This window comes from Chrysemys picta, chromosome 3 (assembly GCF_011386835.1).
Source record: "Chrysemys picta bellii isolate R12L10 chromosome 3, ASM1138683v2, whole genome shotgun sequence".
NCBI classification, from domain to species: domain Eukaryota; kingdom Metazoa; phylum Chordata; order Testudines; family Emydidae; genus Chrysemys; species Chrysemys picta.
The window spans coordinates 159,811,765-159,832,394 of NC_088793.1; the positions used below are offsets into that span (position 1 = coordinate 159,811,765).

A 20,630-nucleotide genomic window follows, 5' to 3' on the forward strand; every position below is an offset into this window, starting at 1 on the left:
TTCTTTTTGGCAATTAAAATTTTAAAGATAATCCAAGAATAACTAACAAACCACATTTGCAATGTTCAGGTATGTTCCGTGTGTGTTAGTGTTTGGACTAACAGCCCAAGTCTCTTTATTCCTAGAACAGGACCAATACAATAAGCAAAAGTGCAAGCTTCGTCCACACATTCTCCTGCCAATGTATCTCAACCCTGTTCTGAAAGGACCATGTCTAGGAGTGAGAGGATCCAGGGCCCATTCAGTCCTTGGATATTTTTTTACTGAGACTGCCAACAAGAGTGTCTTGGTATAAATTGCATGGTGTTTTGTGTTAAACTGATTCACTGAGAATCTGACTGAGATGATCAGACTCTTTGCTGAACAGCCATTTAATGCTAGCAATTTTTGGTCACAAATGACCTAAGCCAAGGTTGGAAGGACAATGAAAGTCACTACATCCCAATTCTAATCTCCTGAGTCATCCATTCTCCCCCCTCCTCCCAAATGCAGTTTTTAAATTGGAACTTGTGGAAGGATTGGTGTTTACCGTAAAAACTAGGTTTTGCCTTTTCAATATTATGTTTCTTACTGAGGAAGATACACTTTACAAAAACTAAGGTTTTGGGAATCTGGTACCAATGAAGTCTTCCTTACTAGCAAGTACAGTATGCATGTGAGAGATGAATCAAGAATGAGCTTTTGAATTTCTCTAGGTTTTTCTCCTCCAAAAAGTTTCCTAACTGACCTTTCAGAATGATAAGCAGTTGTGGGGGGAGATTCCTTTCCCTTTCATACCCAATTCTGTAATTCTACTTCCACAGAAACTTCAGAAGAGCTGATGTATTGGATTTTTTTAAAAGAAAGTTTGTGATTCTATTTCAAGTTCACATGGAATGCAATCCCAATAATTCCTTGTCAGTAACTTATTGCAAACTTGTAATGAGTTTATTTGTTCTCCCATAGATCTTTGAGGAAACTGCCTCTAAAAGCTTTTTCATGCATCTTGTTTCCAAATTGAAATTATAAACCTGTGCTCTAATACCTCTTACCTCATTAGAATGGAGGGATGTCAGTTGCTGTGTTAGAACAGGATTAAAAGTTTAACCTCTGAAAAGATTTTGGAAAGTAACAGTTCATCCATATAAAAATAATACTTCACTCTTATAGAGTTTTCATCCATAGATTTCAGTGTTTTATAAAGGAGGGTAGGTATCATTGTCCCCATTTCACAGATGAGAAAACTGAGCTGTAGCGGGAGTAAGGGTCTTGTTAACATGTGACATCTGTAAAAATAGCCACATTAGAAAAGCATTAAGTTAAACAAAAACACCATTAGGATTAATGTTGGCACCCTCTCCAATAGTAAATGAATAGAGCTGTGCAAATAATAGATTTTTAAGTTTTCTGGCTGAACTGGAGAAAAAAAAATCATTTCAGATTGACCCAAAACAAAAATATTTTGATTTTCCTAGCAAAAAGAAATGCCCCCACCCTCACCCCGCTCCAACCACCTTGTTTCGGGTCAAACAGAATGTTTTGTTCTCACTTTGGGTATCTTTAACTTTTTTTTTTTTTTTAATTAACAATAAAGGAAATTTAGAAATGCCACTCACAAAACTGGAGAGGGAACAAGTTCAAAATGTGCTCCCTCGTTCAAAGAATCAAGTCCTCCTGTGTATGGTATTGTCAGGGCTATTCCCCAGATTCCAAGAAGTTCTCTTCTATATAAGTAACAATGCTTTTTTCTTCCTTGGCTTAATTAAATTACATGACTCTCATGCTTTATGATAGCGGATAGACCTGTTAATGCTTTCTTGCCCATTAGCAGATGGCATTGGCTTTTATGAGCCTTACTCTATCAGTTTTATCATGAAAATTAGCATTTTAAACAATATCCAATTTGTTAAAATATGATGAAATCAAATAAATGCATATTTTGCACTTGGTGCTTTCCAGCCAAGGGTCAAAGTGCTTTACAGAGACTGGTAATTACCGCCCTTGCTTGATAAATTGGGAAACTGAGGTCCAGAGAAGTTAAATGACTTACCCAATGTGTCACAGTGAGTCAGTCGTCAATTCAAGAGAAGAACTCTGGTCTCCTAATTTCTGATAGTGCATTCTGAGGGGCTACACAGTTGTATCTGCACTAAAGTGTGACAGTCTTTTGATTGAATGATAGATATTTATATTAAACTTGTTTTAATACTTGATATTTAAAGTACAGTGAAACCTATCCAAGTGACCACCTTCATTGGAGGGCTCTCAAGGCAGGAGGTTGTCTAAAGTATCCCCAAATGTAACAAGTCCAGTTCTGCTCCAGCTTCATGAGAAGACCACTTTTGTTAAGCAAGTGATTTTGCCAGTCCCTTCTACTATGACATGCACAAATCCTCATTTTGCTCCTTTATTATATATAGGAGGCCTGAAAGGTGCTTCTGAAAAGTGTTTGCTTGTTTTTACTTTAGACCTCTCAGGGATGTAAAATCTGCTTTTTCTGGAAGACCTCTTGTCTTGATAATCAGTCATCTTAACTGAGGGAGTTGGCATATTGAATCTTCAACAGACATCTCTTCTCCAGAATGTCTGTCATTAGAGTTAAATAGGTGTTAATAAAGTTAGAGTAAAAATTGTTACTTTGACTCTTGTGATGCTTTAGTTTCAGGAGTTTTCTAGTCATTACAGAATTATCCAGGGTAGACAAGACCTGTATTTCTAAATAAAAGTTGTGTTTGTTTTTCATATTAGAAAGTTTTAGGTGGTCCTTATACATCATAAAAAGATGCAATCCCACTCTTACCTTTTGTAGATCTCCTGTACGTCTCATTTAACTGTCTGGTGTGATCATGTGTTTGTCAATACAATGTCCACAGTTAAGGGTTTTGAATATTAGGAATATGCAAGCACAACAGTCTACAAAACTTCTGGCTAACATGTTTTCTGAAGATAGCATCATGGGATTCAGTATGTTGTTCCCAATCTACAGAAAATATTTAATACTCCTCCCCCCTCTTTCCCCATCCAGATTAGCAAGACATCTACAGAAAGAGGCCCAGTCTCAACACAACAACTCAGAGTTCACAGAAGATCAAAAGGTACGTTACTGTTCGTTCAGTCCATGGGGGCTTGATCCTGCAAGGTCCTGGTTGCCTGAGTCCTCTTGAAGGCTCTGAGGACTGAGCCCTCTGTTTTTCTTCTCCCTTGAAGTATAAGGTATTGTGAAAACAGAAAATAGCATGGCTGAAATGTTTATCGTTAGATGTGACAGATATTCTGATGTGCAGTATTCATGTCTTACAATCTGTCCAGAATCCTTCATAACCAGAGTTTTTCTTTTTGGGTGACCTTTTAATAACTTATAGAACTTTGGCAAGGAATTAATTTAATTTTGTAAAGTCCAAATGTAAAATGTCTTGAACTGCAGATGTGTCTAGTGCGTGGGGGAGGATGTTAATTTAACATGTAACACCTGATGGGAAGTGAGACTGCCAAAGTCTTCTAGAGCTGGGGTTCTCAAACTTTTTCTTTCTGAGGCCCTCCCAACATGCTATAAAAACTCCACGGCCCATGTGTGCCACAACTACTGTTTTTCTGCATATAAAAGCCAGGACGAGCGTTGGGGGCTAGCAAGCAGGACAACTGCCCGGTGCTCCAGGCCACAGGGTGCCCCATGAAGCTAAGTTGTTCAGGCTTTAGCCCTGGGTGACAAGGCTCGCAGCCCTGGGCTTCAGCCCCTTGCGGCAAGTCAATGCTGGCCCTGCTTAGTGGACCCCCTGAAACCTGCTCGTGGCCCCACAGGGGGGCCCCGGACCCCTGGTTGAGAACCACTGATCTAGAGTCTTCAATCTTTGCAGTCTTTCGACTGAACAAGGTTGTAGTGTGTGTTCTGTTGTTTTTTTGTCAGCATCATGTTGGTGTAATTCTGGAAGGGGGTTTGTTAAAAAGGGAAACTCCAACAGACTTTCTCAGCATTGAAAACCAATTTTAGTGAGGTGTATTCAGTATAATAAACCTCCCCAACCCTGCTGCTGGTAATACATGTAACTTTGCTACCCTTGTGATATTTTGTGAAGGGACAGGGTTTTATTAGGAGTGATGGCCATGTGGAGAAGACTTGTGATTACAGGTATTGTTTATGGGAGCAATAGCTTATTTAGGAATGGAATTTTCTAGTACACAACTCAGTTCAGTATACAAGTTACAGAATTATGTGTGGATTAGAGAAAAAGAACCTAGTAAGAGATGCTTTACGATCTGCTGTGGACTGAGAACTTCAAGGTGGATAAATAATCTGAGAAATGAATGTGCTGCCGTGGCTGCCATTTTAAAAAGTCAGCATTTGTCTTCAGCAACAGAGGGTCCTGTGGCACCTTTGAGACTAACAGAAGTATTGGGAGCATAAGCTTTCGTGGGTAAGAACCTCACTTCTTCAGATGCAAGTGAGGTTCTTACCCACGAAAGCTTATGCTCCCAATACTTCTGTTAGTCTCAAAGGTGCCACAGGACCCTCTGTTGCTTTTTACAGATTCAGACTAACACGGCTACCCCTCTGACATTTGCCTTCAGTTACTACATGGAGAGACATGCTAGGACAGTGATTCTCAACCTTTTCCAAACCACGTATTAAAACAAAAAAGCTTCAGGACTCTTCTCCCCTTTATCTAGTCATAAAGACAGAGTGTTCATGATCTCACCTTAACTTGTTTTGGGCCCCCATGGGGATGGTGACCATCATCTTCCTACCCCTCACCCTCCCAACATCCCCCTGCCACACACACAACCCATGGACTAAGGAGATCTTTTTGGTAAGTCAGCAAATTTTTATTCTTTATTGGCTTCTGTTGTCATTGCAGATAGTTTTTAGTCTTTTGTTATAGTTTCACTCCCCCCCCCCGCCCCCAATATTGATTGTATATCCCCCGTTGTTGGAAGTAGAGTTGGAAGGTGTGGTTGGTTAGCAGGTGGTGGCAATCTCATTTATGGCAGGCTGTGATTAACAGCATGCTGTCCTTTATGCTGTGTGTCAGTATGAACTTCACTGTTTCAAGATGATTGCAAAATTGGGTTCTTTGAACTTTGTGGATAGTGACTTGCCCCAGATAAGGGTGTGTGGGTATGTGTGTGTGTGTGTGTGTCATGGGGGGGGAAGGCTGCTCCCTGTGGAGTATCTCTCTTGGAGGGCCTGGTAGGGTTGCCAGGTGTCTGATTTTTGACTGGAACAGGGACCCTGGTGGCTCCGGTCAGCACTGCCGACCGGGCCATTAAAAATCTGGTTGGCAGTGCTACGGGGCTAAGGAAAGCTAGTCCCTACCTATCCTGGCACCGCGCTGCACCCCAGAAGTGGCAGCAGGTCCGGTTCCTAGGCGGGGGAGCCATGGGGCTCTGTGCTGCCCCCGCCCCGTGCACCGGCTCCACACTCCCATTGGCCAGGAACCAAGTAGATTTCTACTTGGTTAGGGTTATGTCTACATTGCAAAAGAACAAAGCAAAACAAAAAAGGGCAGGGGGTGTAACTCAGGTTAAAATAGCAGTGAAGACACAGCAACTCTGCCTTTAACTCAGGTTAGCAGCTTGAGTTAAAGCCTGTTAGGGGATTGAATTTAAGATGCTAACCTGACTTAAGAGCAGAGTTGCTGTGTTTTCACTGCTATTTTAATGTGAGTTAGCTAACAAGCTAACTCACATTAAGATCCCACCTTTCTTTGCAGTGCAGACATACCTATAGTAAGCAAGCATAGCTTATTACTATACGTATATACACCTCTACCCAGATATAACACGAATTTGGATATAACGTGGTAAAGCAGCACTCCAGGGGGACAGGGCTGCGCACTCTGGCGGATCAAAGCAAGTTCGATATAATGCGGTTTCACCTATAACGCGGTAAGATTTTTTTTTGGCTCCCAAGGACAGCGTTATATCAGGGTAGAGGGGTGTGTGTGTGTGTGTGTGTGTGTGTATATATATGTGTGTGTGTATATATATATATATAAAAAAAAATCATACAAAATGATGGAGTCTAAATTAGCTGTTACCACTCAAAAAAGAGATCTTGGAGTCATGGTGGATAGTTCTCATCCACTCAATGTGCAATGGCAGTCAAAAAAGCGAACAGAATGTTGGGAATCATTAAGAAACGGATAGATAAGAAGACAGAAAATATCCTATTGCCTCTGTATAAATCCATGGTACACCCACATCTTGAATACTGTGTGCGGATGTGGTTGCCCCATCTCAAAAAAAGATATATTGCAATTGGAAAAGGTTCAGAAAAGGGCAACAAAAATGATTAGGGCTATGGAACGGCTTCCGTATGAGGAGAGATTAATAAGACTGGAACTTTTCAGCTTGGAAAAGAGACAACTAAGGGGGGATCTGACAGAGGTCTATAAAATCATGACTGGTGTGGAGAAAGTAAATAAGGAAGTGTTGTTTACTCCTTCTCATAACACAAGAACTAGGGGTCACAAAATGAAATTAATAGGCAGCAGGTTTAAAACAAACAAAAGGAAGTATTTTTTCACACCGTGCACAGTCAGTCTGTGGAACTCCTTGTCAGAGGATGTTGTGAAGGCCAAGACTATAATAAGGTTCAAAAAAGAACTAGATAAATAAATGAAGGATAGGTCCATCAATGGCTATTAGCCAGGGTAGGCAGCGATGATGTCCCTAGCCTCTGTTTGCCAGAAGCTGAGAATGGGCGACAAGGAATGGAACACTTGATGATTACCTGTTCTGTTCATTCCCTCTGGGGCACTTGGCATTGGCCACTGTCAGAAGACAGGATATTGGGCTAGATGGACCTTTAGTCTGACCCAGTATGGCCAATCTTATTACATTAATTGATCTCTTTAGTTTTGGCCATGTCTGTCAGCCTGCCCTTCTGCACAGGGTGTTAGTTGTTTTCAGCCAGATCTCCACACAATGCATGTGACCTTTCAAGTTTCTGACTAAAAAGTGCTTGCATGAGCCTTTTAAAAAATTATGCTTGGCTTTATGCAGTGTTGAAAAACCTTATTTTTTGTGTGCTGATAACTTGCTGAAACACTTGCACAGCTGTATAATCTTAGCATGCCTCATTAAACTACTGGTCTGCTAGCAACTTGGACCTTTCTTGAAAACCAAACTTCACTTGGGCTCTCTATTTATGCAAACATCTCAAACTGCATTACAGTTAGCACAGTCATTACTCACACAACAGTACAGAAGAAGCCTTGACTACTAGATCAACTGACTTTTTCCCTTCTAAACACTAGTTTACATTGAAACTGGATCTTTAATAGCTCTAACTAGCAGAGTTTGTTGCAGCTTCAGTACTGCTAATAATATATTAAGTGTTTTCATTGCTGTAAAAGAAGCCCCTGCATGGGATAGTTGCAGCTGAAAACGATAGTGTTTAGCTGCATTTTGTACTTTCGGGTTGGGTGTGGTCCCTTAAAAATAGTTATGAATAATGGCTGCTGGTATCTTGCCATAATTCAATAGATTCCATATAAAACCTGTTCTTTTCTATTTTAAACTCCAAATCTCTCCAAAGTTAATCTGTTCCTAGTGCTGTGTTATCATTCTTCAACTCCCAAGAGCCTAACGACACACACTTTGCAGTTTCATCTGCCCCACTGCAAGGAGTTAGCTGGTTAGTCTAGGCAGCTGTAAGAATCTAACTTCAGGATGGGCTCTGCTAAGCATATCAGTAGGGTGGGGAGAGGGAATTAAAACTGTGTGAGAGAGACTGGGGAAGAGCAGAAGTTAAATTATGTTTACATGTCTTGCCTACCTCACACAGTGCTGGAGATTCTTAGTGTACCAATCCTCTTGACAATTGGGAGAGCAATTGCTCTCAGTCTCTAGAAGCATAATTGGGGGATCTGTTCTATCTGTTGCATTTTCTTAACACTCAGTTGGCATGTTCACTGCTCCTTTGCACTGATAGTAGAATTACATTTTATATGTAGATATTCTGCCTCCCTAGGGGAGCTCTGTCCTCTGTCTTTCTCCATCACTTCAGACCTCCCCATCCCTGGAGGTCCTACATTTGTGGACAACCTCTTTCCAGTTGTTTTCAACAATAAAGAACTCCCAGTGCTGTTGCTTAACTGGCTAGAGAAAATACCAGACATTCTCTTCTGGGGGTTGAGCATGCTGCATCTGTAGCACTACTATCTTTGATTTCCCCCCCTTCCCAACCCTGACCGTGGGACTAGGCCATGCATTAATGAATGTGTGGAACGTGCGTACTCAGTCTTTTTAACGCTAAGGTATTCGACTGTACTCCAGAGCAGGAGGTACATGATTTCTAATGTTTATTGGTTGAGGGCAGAGAAGCATAGTTTTCCAATCTGTTTACCCTCTTACGTGAGGCAGATGTCATTCAAGCACAAAAGAGACAGAGCTTTCTCAGGGGCCAGCCCAAGACTGGAATGAACTCCCATAAGAACTAAGGACCATCACAAACCTCACCAGCTTCCAGTGGAAGTGCAAGGCACGCGTCTTTGATTTTGCCTTCTCTAATGTAAACACATAGCAATGTGTTTGTATATATGTTATAAACAAAAAAATCCAAAACATAACACTCCCTTGCACACACTTCTTTGCCAGGGAGAGAAGACAATGAACAAACGTGACAGATGTTAGGCCAGAGGTTCCCAAACTGCCGGTCCACCCTGGTTCCAAGCCCCCACCAGCTAGCTGCAACGGGCTGCTCTTTCTGCAAGCAGTGGACAAAGCAGGCAGCTGCCAAACAACATTATAAGGGAGCATTGTGCAACTTTAAACGAGCATGTTCCCTAATTGATCAGCAACGAAACAACGTTAACCAGGATGACTTTAAGTGAGGAGTTACTGTATAAATTACAAGGAAGATATGCCTAGATTAGCACGATCTCATGAGGCAATGTTTAAAACCAAGAAGGCAGGATCACTGTGTAGTAGGTATTGGCTTTTGGCTGACATGCAGGCTTGGGAATTGACCTAAATACTGTTGGACTCAGTAGTAGATCAGCCCATTACCTCTTTTCTATTTTTAGGTAGTAGAATTGCTATATCAGGAACCCGAACTCTTTTTTTTTTTAAACTAGGCAATAACAGATGCATTTATTGGACTTTCACCTGAGAAGCTTTATCACCCATTATATTTAACTTGCTTTTCTCTATAGTTTTATCATCGTCACCATTTTTGTCTTATTGGCCATATTGTACTTTTCTGTTTGTCTTTTGTTAACCTATTGCTAGTTAGTTTGTCCCCATCATTACCAAGACATTCTCTTCTAGGTGCTGAATAATCTTGTGATTTTCAAAACTGTAGCCCTTGCACCAAAATGCTTCTAATGGGTAGTCTTGACTATTAGTGCCTACCTGAGTGGAAGCTTCGTTCTTCCTGAAAGCTTTTATACTGGTGGCACTGAAGATTATCTGCATCATTGCTTGTAAGCCTTCTACCATTGTCAGTTTCTCTAGCTGGCCACTTGAAAGGCCTTTATGAGAGCTGTAATATATTGAAAGACTCCTCTTTGCTGATGGTGTCTTGTCTAGAGCTCCGGCTCTCTCCTCCACAACTAGATGAACTGAGGTCTTTTAGGGATTCCACCTGCGGTAATCTCGCCACAGCATCTCGCGCATCACTTCTGTATATGAAGGGAGAAATTACAACCTACCCTTGATCAATGGCAATCTTACATGGCTAACAAGCTTTAACTGAAGAGTTCTCTCCTATTTGGGTGAAATTGTTAACCCATTTGAAATTGTTAACAATGTTTAAGTACCCTAAAAAGTTTTACAAGACTTGCTTCGAATTCATATCGACTGCTATTCCTAGAATATGTTAGCTGTTGCAATTATATTGACCAGTATGTTGTTGTTTTTTGTTGTTGTTCAAGGGAGTCCTCTTCTATTCTTCCCCACAACACACAGAGCAAAACACAGCCAAACCTATGCTTAGGTACAATAGGACCTGCTTTTGAGAGATTCTGAGCATCCACAACTTCCATTGAAGGGTGATCAGTATACATCTCTGGATCGGGTCCTCATTTAGTTTTGTAATCGAGGGGGGGGGGGATCTACAAATGGGAACAAGTAATTTCACATGCTCAAAGTAATTGATCTTATTCTCAGACATGTCCCCCATCACTCCCAGAGTAATCATCAGGTTTATAAGCAATTTATGGTGTGGGAGGCAGTGCCCCGGTCTGCAGTTCATTCACTGACACATTTGTACTGATGAGCTATGTGGAAGGAGTTCAATTGCCAATGGTTATGTAATATTGTCCATTGCACTGTCAATCTCTCTGACTTGTATATATTGTTTCTAGATGCAAATATTAAAATAATGTTTGATATTAATATTGCTGTGCAATCAAATGTTGGGGTGTGTGGAAAAAGTGTTTGTAAGCTTGTTTTAAAGAAAGCGGCTGTTTTCTTGAATGTAGTTGTATGCAGCTTTAATTGGCAAACAAATGAAATAATTTCCTTCTCTTCCTTACAGAAAACCATAGCTAAAATTGCAACATGCCTAGAATTGCGGAGTGCAGCTTTGCAGGTATAGTGACTTAATGTAGTCCCCTGCCATATCCTGTTCTGCTCTCTTTTTCTTTTGAGTTTTAATGAGTGTCCACCAAAAACATGGGAAGACAATTCTATATAGAAATCTGATTTGTGCAGTCAGGGAAGTGACTTTGCTTCTATTCCTCTCTCTGTTAAGTTTCAATGGAATGAAATGGGGAAGCAGGTAATGTGTAAGTCTTTCCAGATGTAGACATGATTTCTGGCTGACAAAGTTAGCAATCTCTTTGAATGCTGGGACTTCTACCACCAGGTAGTTGCCTGAAAGCCTCTGAATGCTTAAGGGCATTTGCGTGCAATGGGGTTTAAATGGGCACGAAACTGCAGGCTTCCTGTTTCCTGTTCCTTGTCACTTCAGATTCCTTCCACAGAAAATGACAGTGCTGGTGGTTTGCACAGAGGCTATACAGACAGGAGCAGAATAGCACTGGAGTGAACTTTACACAAGCCTAGCTGTTTTCACGCTGTCCCTGCTAGACCTCAAGGAAGCACTTCAGCAATTTTCACTCTGCATAGATTCACGTACTCACTCCTCCTCCTCCAATGGAAGCTGTGCAGATACAAATGTTGGGGGGCGAAGGGAAGAGAGTTAACTTTAAAAATGAGATGAGGGGGACTTCTAAAAATGGGAGACGGGGTGACAGAAAATGAATTTAGGCGCTGAGCTGCGGTGTAGGTTTTATTTCTTCCATTATTCATCTAAATAAGGTCCTGTAGAAATCAATTTAAGATGTTTCTTCCTGCATTTTGACCTTGGCTTTTATTCTGTATACCTTTTCACCCCTTTTAGTAGCTAATGAGCAAGTTATTTAAAATCCCCTTCTGTTATCCTGGCTGCTTGTGAAACAATAATTAATAGTTACAGTTACAGAAAATACAGGTAGGGGCTGTACTTCATGATGGTTTATGGACTGTGTGTGTTAAATATGATTTGGTTTATAAGAAATTCCTCAAACTCAGTCTTGCCAGGAAAGTAGCTCTGGCCTTTGTCAAAATTACAGCAGAAAAATCTTGGTTTTAAAATTTTAAAATATAAGCTCTGTTTGCTTTTTGTGACTTTAAACATAATCTAGTGTCCAATATGTGTTAAGACTACAAGGTTTTGATTTAATTTCTGCCTGTGTTAATGCGACATACTTTTTAAGATGGCTGAAGATCTGGGAAGTCTCTTATCTACCTAATCAACAGTGAAGGCTAGCTGTATTGATATCCAAAAGAGAGCGCATCCCCACCAATTGAAGAGGAGGCAGGCTCCATGGTACACTTGACCGCACAAGTCTGGGAGTCAGGAGCCCTGGGTTTTGTTCCCAGCTCTCCGTTGATTTTCTGTGTTACCTTAACCTCTCTGTTCCTCAGTTTACCAGTCTGTAAACTGAGGGAAATACATACTCACCACTCAAGTGCTTTGAGATCTGTTGATGAAAAGTCCTAAGTATTTTCCTCATCCACCATTGGCTGAAGAGCCAAGTGGAAGCAGAGCTGACATTTTATTTTTCCATAGCTGCAGGGAGCTGAGGGTGAAGTGGAATCAGAAACCACTCCCACCCTCTGACCTTCTAGTGGATAAGCTCAACGAGTGCAGGTCCTTTCTCCCAGCAGCCATTGCAGTAGGACAGAGGGTGAATTCAGAAGCTGCATGCCTGACCCTGAACTGCAGCTGGCCAAAGAGCTAAGTGAGGAGCACAGCACAGACTGCAACCAGCCTATTCTCCCGGGGTCCAACTTCCTTACAGGGGAAGGGAAATAGCAAGGAGCATCCCAAAGCTGCGTGATCTGATGTGTGCTTTCAGCTTAGAATGGGGTTTGTAATGGTGTTGGCTGCTGTTTATAATCTGCAACATTAGCTGCTTCATGTTACTCTGCAACTTACCATAGTTCCAATGTGTCTTCCTTGTAACTGCTTATATGGGTGGTAAAGGGAGATCTTCTAAAACTAGTCAGAGCCAGATGCAGCATGGGCAGGGACTGAGCTCTTTGGGGTAGTTAGCAGTATTCAGGCACTTGGGTCTTGGTTGGCTTATCTTTATTTTTTAACCTAGTCACAGGCCTTTGAACAGAAAGTGCCACTTGTCCCAAATCGTGTGATCACCAGCCAACCCACTCATTTGTGACCCATACCAGGTTAAATGTAGAGTGAGACCTGAATGACAAGTGCCTGAACCCACTCTGTGGCCAAACTCAGAACATAACTAGTCTATCGAGAGAACTGATAATCCCTGCTGGCTTTAGCTCTGTAACCTTAGTTCAGAGGGTTATAACCTCATCATTAAAATCTGCACCAACATGAAATTTGAAGCCCCTTTAAACAAATACAAATTATTTTAGTTGTTTTGTGATCCTGTCCTCCAGCCTCCAAACACTGGTGTTTCCCGACTCATCCTTTCCTGAGCTACGGCTTATGCCAAGCAAGCCACACTTCTCTAGTCAGTAACTCAGGGATTTTATAGTGTTTTAGGTTAGGGTCATGGGATTTTTCATCCATCTTCTCATTTTGGGAAGCCATACACACACTACAGTTACATTGTGGCATCCTGTCTGGGACCAAAGTGGCTGGTCAGCCCTTCCCTTCTGCTGGCATGGTATATAACCCCACTACACTAGCCTCTCTCCTGTGACATGCCCAGCCGCTGTTGACACTTGCACAGCAACAATTGGATCCTTAAACTTTGGCCCCATTTGGCCTTATGGAAGGTTTAAGAACAGTGGGTGACCTGGCATTCTGTGGGTGCTCTCCTGCAAGGTGTTGAGTATGCAGGAGCACTCCATACTGTGCAGGACCAAACCCCATCTGAGCCACAGTTCCTAACCCTAGACCTGATCCTTGCTTCAGAACACCTAGAGTTTGGAGGGTTTAAGACAGACCTCCCTTGTCGTCTTAGCACTCATGACTGAAAGTATAAATGAGTATAATTAGGCTGTTTTGAAATTTTCTCATTTCCAGGCTCACAATATGGAATAAACTTGTTCTCTTCAGGATCATTAAAATGACATTGAAATATTAGGGACAAAATTAATGAAAGGTTTGTACTAAAAACCCTCTCACATAGAGACCCCATAGAGAAAACAGCTCAGAACAGATGGACAAAAGCTAGAACAACGCTGCATGCCCATTCTGAAATAGTAATGGCAACAGACGGTGCATAATGAAACCTAATACTATCTTCCTTTGTAACCTCCTAGTCCACACAGTCGCAGGAGGAATTTAAGCTGGAGGATCTGAAGAAGCTAGAACCAAGTAAGTAGTATCTGACATTTTAAGTGGGTGATTTTTATAATTGCAGTGGAAAGTCTGATAGTCGCAGTAATGCTGACTGGCCTAAATGTGGGTAGACAGCAATGCTGTTAAGGTTATTCCTCCAAATGTTTGCTACCACATACATTCTTTAATAACCAGGCTTTAGTGTAGTGCTGGAAGATTTAAATATGGATGTCCTTACACTTCAGTAGTCTAGGAACTTGTCCTCCCTTGAATGGACAGTGCTCTTTAGGGTCAATAATAGTATTATAGTACAGCAGAATCCATCCAGTATAGCAGTGGTTTTCAAACTTTTTTTTCTGGCGACACAGTTGAAGAAAATTGTTGATGCCCGCGACCCAACGGAGCTGGAGATAAGGGGTTTGGGATGCGGGAGGGGGCTCTGGGCTGGGGCTGGGGCAGGGGTGCGGGAGGGAGTCAGGGCTCTGGGCTGGGGATGCAGGCTCTGGGATGAGGGATTTGGGGTGCAGGAGGGGGCTTTGGGTTTTGAGGGGGCTCGGAGCTGGGCAGGGGATTGGGGCACGGGCTTACCTCGGGCAGCTCCGTGTCAGCGGCGCAGTGGGGGTACTAAGGCGCAGGCTTCCTACCTGTCCTAGCACCGCAGACCACGCTGCATCCTGGAAGTGGCCAGCAGTTGGTCTGGCTCTTGTCTGCAGACACTGCTCTCCTCAGATCCCATTGGCTTCCCTGTCAATGGGAGTGCAGAGCCAGTGCTCGGGGTGGGGGCAGGGCATGGCCTAGGAGTCAGACCTGTTGCTGGCCACTTCCAGGGCGCAGCACGTTGTCAGAACTGATAGGAACTAGCCTGCCTTAGCTGGGCAGCACCGCCGATGGGACTTTTAATGGCCTGGTCAGTGGTGCTGACCAGCGCCGCTGCGACCCAGTTCCTTACATTCTGCGGCCCAGTACTGGGTCATGACCCGCAGTCTGAAAATCACTGCAGTATAGAATACATGTATTTTAAAAATTCTACACTGCTTAGTTGAATCTTCAACCTGTATGTATCTCTTTGAACATTATTGTATTTGAATTGTAAGTTCAGTGGGGTAGGAAACATGTCTTTCTCTGTACTGTGCCAAGTACACCGGGCCTCAGCAAATGATTCAGAATATATTCTGATACCAAATTAACTATTACCCAACACACTGATGGTATTGTTGTAATGATGTCAAATCCTGCTGAGGAAAATAGAAGGAAGATAAACTCTGGCAAGTCAAATGTAAAAGTATAGTTAGGCAAGCCTAGTTGCTCTTCAAATTCTAACAGCAAACTTTTTTTAAGCACATCAGAAGCAGGAAGCCTGCCAAAAAATCAGTGGGGCCACTGGACGATCGAGGTGCTAAAGGAGCGCTCAAGGAAAACAAGTCTGTTGTAAAGAAGCTAAATGAATTCTTTAGATTGGTCTTCTCTGTAGAGGATGTGAGGGAGATTCCCACACCTGAGACGTTCTTTTTAGGTGGCAAATCTAAGGAACTGTCCTAGATTGAAGTGTCAGTTGAGGAGGTTTTAGAATTAATTTATCAATTTAACAGTAATAAGACACCAGGACTTTATGATATTCAACCAAGGATTCTGAAGGACCTCAGATATGAAATTGCAGAACTATCGATTAAATCAGCCTCTGTACTAGTTGACTGGTGGTTAGCTAATGCTCCAGAGGTGATCCTGGTAAGTACAGGTCAGGAAATCTAACTTCTTTACTATAGTTACAGTTTACCTGGTAATAAACAGAATTATCAGACACCTAAATGAACACTATGTTGGGGAAGAGTCAACACAACTTTTGTAAAGGGAAAACATGTCTCACTAATCTAGTAGAATTCTTTGAGGGGGTTGTCAAACGTGCACAAGCATGAACTTGTTGATATAGTGTACTTGGACTTTCAGAAAGCCTTTGAGAAGGTCCCTCACCAAAGGCTCTTAAGCAAAGTGGGCCATCATAGAGTAAGAGGGAAGGTCCTCTCATGGATCAGTAATTGGTTAAAATATAGGAAACAAAGAGTAGGAATAAATGGTCAGTTTTCAGAAGGAAGAGAGGTAAATAGTGGGATCCCTCAAAGATCTGTACTGGTACCAGTGGTATTCAATGTGTTCGTAAATATTCTGAAAAAAAGGGATAAACAGTGAGGAGACTAAGTTTGCAGATGATACAAAATTACTCAAGACAGTTAAGTCCGAAGCCGAATGTGAAGATTTACAGAGATCTCTCAAAAAATGGACGATTGGTCAACAAAATGGAAGATGCAATGTTGATAAATGCAAAGTAATGCAGGTTGAAAAACATAATTCCAACAATATATACATACCAAATGATGGGGTCTAAATTAGCTGTTACCACTCAAGAAAGAGATCGTGGAATCATTGTGGATAGTTCTCTGAAAACATCCACTCAGTGTGCAATGACAGTCAAAAAAGCTAACAGAATTTTAGGAAACATTAGGAAAGGGGTAGATAATACGACAGAAAATATCCTAATGCCGCCATATAAATCCATTGTACACCTACCCCTTGAATACTGCATGCAGTTCTGGTTGCCACATCTCAAAAAAGATATGTAAAAATTGGAAAAAGTACAGAGAAGGGGTATGGAAAAGCTTCCGTATGAGGAGAGATTAAAAAGACTGAGACTGTTCAACTTAGATGACTAAGCAGGGATATATAGAGGTCTATAAAATCATGAATAGTGTGGAGAAGGTGAATAAGGAAGTTTTATTTGGCTCGTCACATAACACAAGAACCAGGGGTCACCCAATGAAATAAAGTCAGCAGGTTTAAAACAAACATAAGGAAGTATTTCTTCACACAGCGAACAGACCGCTCATGGAAATCATTGCCATGTGGCAGTGTGAAGGCCAAAAGTATAAATGAGTTCCAAAAAGAATTAGATAAGTTAATGGAGGACAGGTCCATCAGTGGTTGTTAGCCAAAATGGGATGTAACCACATGCTTTAGTGTCCTTAAATCTCTTAAAAAGCAACAGAGGGTCCTGTGGCACCTTTGAGACTAACAGAAGTACTGGGAGCATAAGCTTTCGTGGGTAAGAACCTCACTTCTTCAGATGCAAGTAATGGAAATCTCCAGAGGCAGGTATATATCAGTGTGGAGATAACGAGGTTAGTTCAATCAGGGAGGGTGAGGTGCTCTGCTAGCAGTTGAGGTGTGAACACCAAGGGAGGAGAAACTGTTTCTGTAGTTGGATAGCCATTCACAGTCTTTGTTTAATCCTGATCTGATGGTGTCAAATTTGCAAATGAACTGGAGCTCAGCAGTTTCTCTTTGGAGTCTGGTCCTGAAGTTTTTTTGTTGTAAGATGGCAACCTTTACATCTGCTATTGTATGGCCAGGGAGGTTGAAGTGTTCTCCTACAGGTTTTGGTATATTGCCATTCCTGATATCTGACTTGTGTCCATTTATCCTCTTGCGTAGTGACTGTCCAGTTTGGCCAATGTACATAGCAGAGGGGCATTGCTGGCATATGATGGCATATATAACATTGGTGGACGTGCATCAGCTACAACATCACCGGCTCATTCACCTGCACGTCCACCAATGTTATATATGCCATCATATGCCAGCAATGCCCCTCTGCTATGTACATTGGCCAAACTGGACAGTCACTACGCAAGAGGATAAATGGACACAAGTCAGATATCAGGAATGGCAATATACCAAAACCTGTAGGAGAACACTTCAACCTCCCTGGCCATACAATAGCAGATGTAAAGGTTGCCATCTTACAACAAAAAAACTTCAGGACCAGACTCCAAAGAGAAACTGCTGAGCTCCAGTTCATTTGCAAATTTGACACCATCAGATCAGGATTAAACAAAGACTGTGAATGGCTATCCAACTACAGAAACAGTTTCTCCTCCCTTGGTGTTCACACCTCAACTGCTAGCAGAGCACCTCACCCTCCCTGATTGAACTAACCTCGTTATCTCCACACTGATATATACCTGCCTCTGGAGATTTCCATTACTTGCATCTGAAGAAGTGAGGTTCTTACCCACGAAAGCTTATGCTCCCAGTACTTCTGTTAGTCTCAAAGGTGCCACAGGACCCTCTGTTGCTTTTTACAGATTCAGACTAACACGGCTACCCCTCTGATACTTAAATCTCTTGACCATCAGGCTTGGACTGAATGGTAGGATGTATCCACTCGATAAATTGCCCTGTTCTATCCTTTCCCTCTGAAGCATCTGGCACGGGCCAAAGTCGGAAGACAGGATACTGTGCTAGATGGACCATTTGTCTGACCCAGTATGGCCATGCCTATGTTCTTATGATGTCAGGTAAATCTCAAACCCTTATGTCCTTAGTCTAATTCAATAATGACCTGGATCAAACGTTGATATCTCTCAATTCAGAAGTCATTTTTCCATTTCAGAAATAAGCCAAATTTGTGTGCTCCATTCTCCCTCTGGTAATATTAGCTATTGACTTAACACCATATATGTCTTTGAAGTCACAGGATCTGCAGCCATGCAAAGTACCATGAATATCTACAAGATTGTCAGCTTCTAACACTTCCTTCATAAACAAATACATATTTCCTTTTCCCCAAAAGAGCGAAAACTAGCAAGACCAGGCCACTTACTCTAACATGCCTCTCAGTCATATCTCCTACTGGACCGATCTGATATTTCATTATTATCATGTGATGTCATTGGCATGAGACTAAGCCAAGGTGGTACATTGTCACATGGTTGTCTGACGTTCTGCTCAGCTGTCAGACTGTGCATCACTTGAATTATTGCTTTGGCCAGCCAAAGAACCTTTTCATACTTTCGCTGATGAAAATATGTAGTCTGGATATTTCAGGGTGTTTCCTTGAGACCAAGAAGGGTATAAAAGCATGTTTTCCTACTGAGGAGAAACAGCAATTTCTCTCTATTCTATGACCCCCATTCCTGTAGTGTGTGAGCACCTCAGAATCTTTAATGTGTTTGTCCTTGCAACACCACTGTGAGACAAGGAAAGAGATTTGGGTGTTGCCCTGCTCAGCGTTAAGGTGCCAAAATCTCATTTGAAAAGTGACATGGGTGTCTAAGTCTAAGTGACTTGCCCAAGGCCATGTATGGGCTGTATAAGTCTGTGGCAGAGCAGGGAATTGAACCCAGGTCTCAAGTCCCGGCCAAAGGCCCTAATCACTGGGCCATCCTGCCTCCATCTCTCTGCACACAATTTGCAGCAGTCACAATGCATTTGAAGTCCCTGTGCTTCGGTGGAGATAGGTTATTAAGACCTTAATTGAGAAAAGCATCCTTACTGAGGAATACTTATGTACTTAAGCATGTGCTTAAAGTTATGCTTTAAAGAGCTTTCCTGAATTGGGGCCTAAATGCCATTCTTAGAAATGGAAGGCCATATTTTGATCTCTGATACGCCACTTCCCCTGTCTGGCATCCTGGCATCCACAACAGTAGATTTGGGATTAGACTGTGGTCTGAAATATATATTTCTCCCAGCTATTTACAAAAATAATAAATGTTTCATCAACTACTGATTATAACCTCCATTGTACTTTCAGTGTTTGAGTCTGTAGCAGGCTGTAGTCTTTCAGGCAGCTTCTCTGAGGTGGCCCCTTTAAATTGCCTTCAGCTGGTTCCACCCAGGCAGCCTTTCAAAAAAACAAACTGAACACAAACCTTCATAGCAAAAGTCCTTTCCTCCCAGGCATCTCTGTTGGGTGCAGTCTTCCAGCCTTGCTCTGCCACTTGGAGGCTCGGTCACACCACCTCTGTCCCTTCTCCCGTGGGTGGGAAGAGTCAGCAGACAGACAGTCCTTCCCTGAGAGTGTCCCTGTGTAAGGAAAGAGGCAGGTTATATGTTGACCTCTTGCAAAATTTATCCTGGGTGGCTGAGAGAGGGGAGCTTTGTCTGACCCTATGCTGCAAGGCTCCCCATCCTGAGCCTGTAAAGAACAATAGCCTGGGTTTTCCCAGACATTATCACCCCAGGACCACATCCTCTTCTGTCACCTTCCTCTGCCATTTCCTAGGCCCTCCTCTGCTTCAGAATTCCTGGAACAGGGTATCCTGGCCTCTCAGACTTCCCCCTCTGGCCTTAAAGGAAAAGTATTTTCCCTTCAAGTCTTTCGTTGTCAGTGTGATCATTTGTGAAGTTAGTGTATTAATATTTTGTTTAGCTTTCTGCTCAACATGTTCTATAAATCAGAAGTTCTCAAAGTGAGTGATGGGTCCTGGGGGGAGGGAAGCACGGAATGTATTTTGGGAAGAATACATGAGGAGCTTCAGGGGAGGGGAGGAGAGGGGAGGGGAGCATACTGTTCACATTTTACCTACAGCAATGAATGAGCAAAGCTGATTCCTCCAGACGTATCAGGTCCTCAGATAGTGCTGTGCATTTGACTCTAGGAGGCACTATGTGTTTTGATGGATTTCTGTTAAGCTTGCATAGCATTATACAAAGTTGTTGCCATCTGTACATTAATCCATTTGCTATGATGCGATCTGCACATTTAATTGTAAGCATGGACCAATAGTGAGGTTTTCAAACGCATTCAGCATTGGCAAATAGTTAGACCAATGCTGAATGTCTCTGAAAATCCCCTCCTCAGCATTCTACAATGGTCCAAAAGAATGCTGTGTAAAAGATTTATAGTGGAATTTTCAAAATTACACCTCTACCCCGATATAACGCGACCCGATATAACACAAATTCGGATGTAACGCGGTAAAGCAGTGCTCCGGGGGGGGCAAGGCTGCGCACTCTGGCGGATCAAAGCAAGTTCGGTATAACGCGGTTTCAGCTATAACACGGTAAGGTTTTTTTGGCTCCCAAGGACAGCGTTATATCGAGGTAGAGGTGTACCTGT

At 42.3% G+C, this 20,630-nt stretch overlaps 1 protein-coding gene and 1 long non-coding RNA gene across 2 annotated transcripts in view; one reads left to right on the forward strand and one right to left on the reverse strand.

Moving 5' to 3' along the window:
• The window catches only part of AIDA (axin interactor, dorsalization associated), a 59,005-nt gene that overhangs the window by 12,163 nt on the left and 26,212 nt on the right, over nucleotides 1-20,630 (forward strand). Inside the window, exons 2-4 of the mRNA XM_005289610.5 lie at nucleotides 3,005-3,074; nucleotides 10,460-10,513; nucleotides 13,717-13,771. Of these exons, the coding sequence (XP_005289667.1) occupies nucleotides 3,005-3,074; nucleotides 10,460-10,513; nucleotides 13,717-13,771 (179 nt within the window). The remainder of the gene's footprint in view (nucleotides 1-3,004; nucleotides 3,075-10,459; nucleotides 10,514-13,716; nucleotides 13,772-20,630) is intronic.
• Nucleotides 1,545-19,594, reverse strand: LOC122173538 (uncharacterized). Its single transcript, XR_006174066.2, has 3 exons — nucleotides 19,441-19,594; nucleotides 9,334-9,602; nucleotides 1,545-3,179 (listed from the first exon to the last, which is right to left on the reverse strand). It is a non-coding gene; the product is annotated as an uncharacterized LOC122173538 (long non-coding RNA).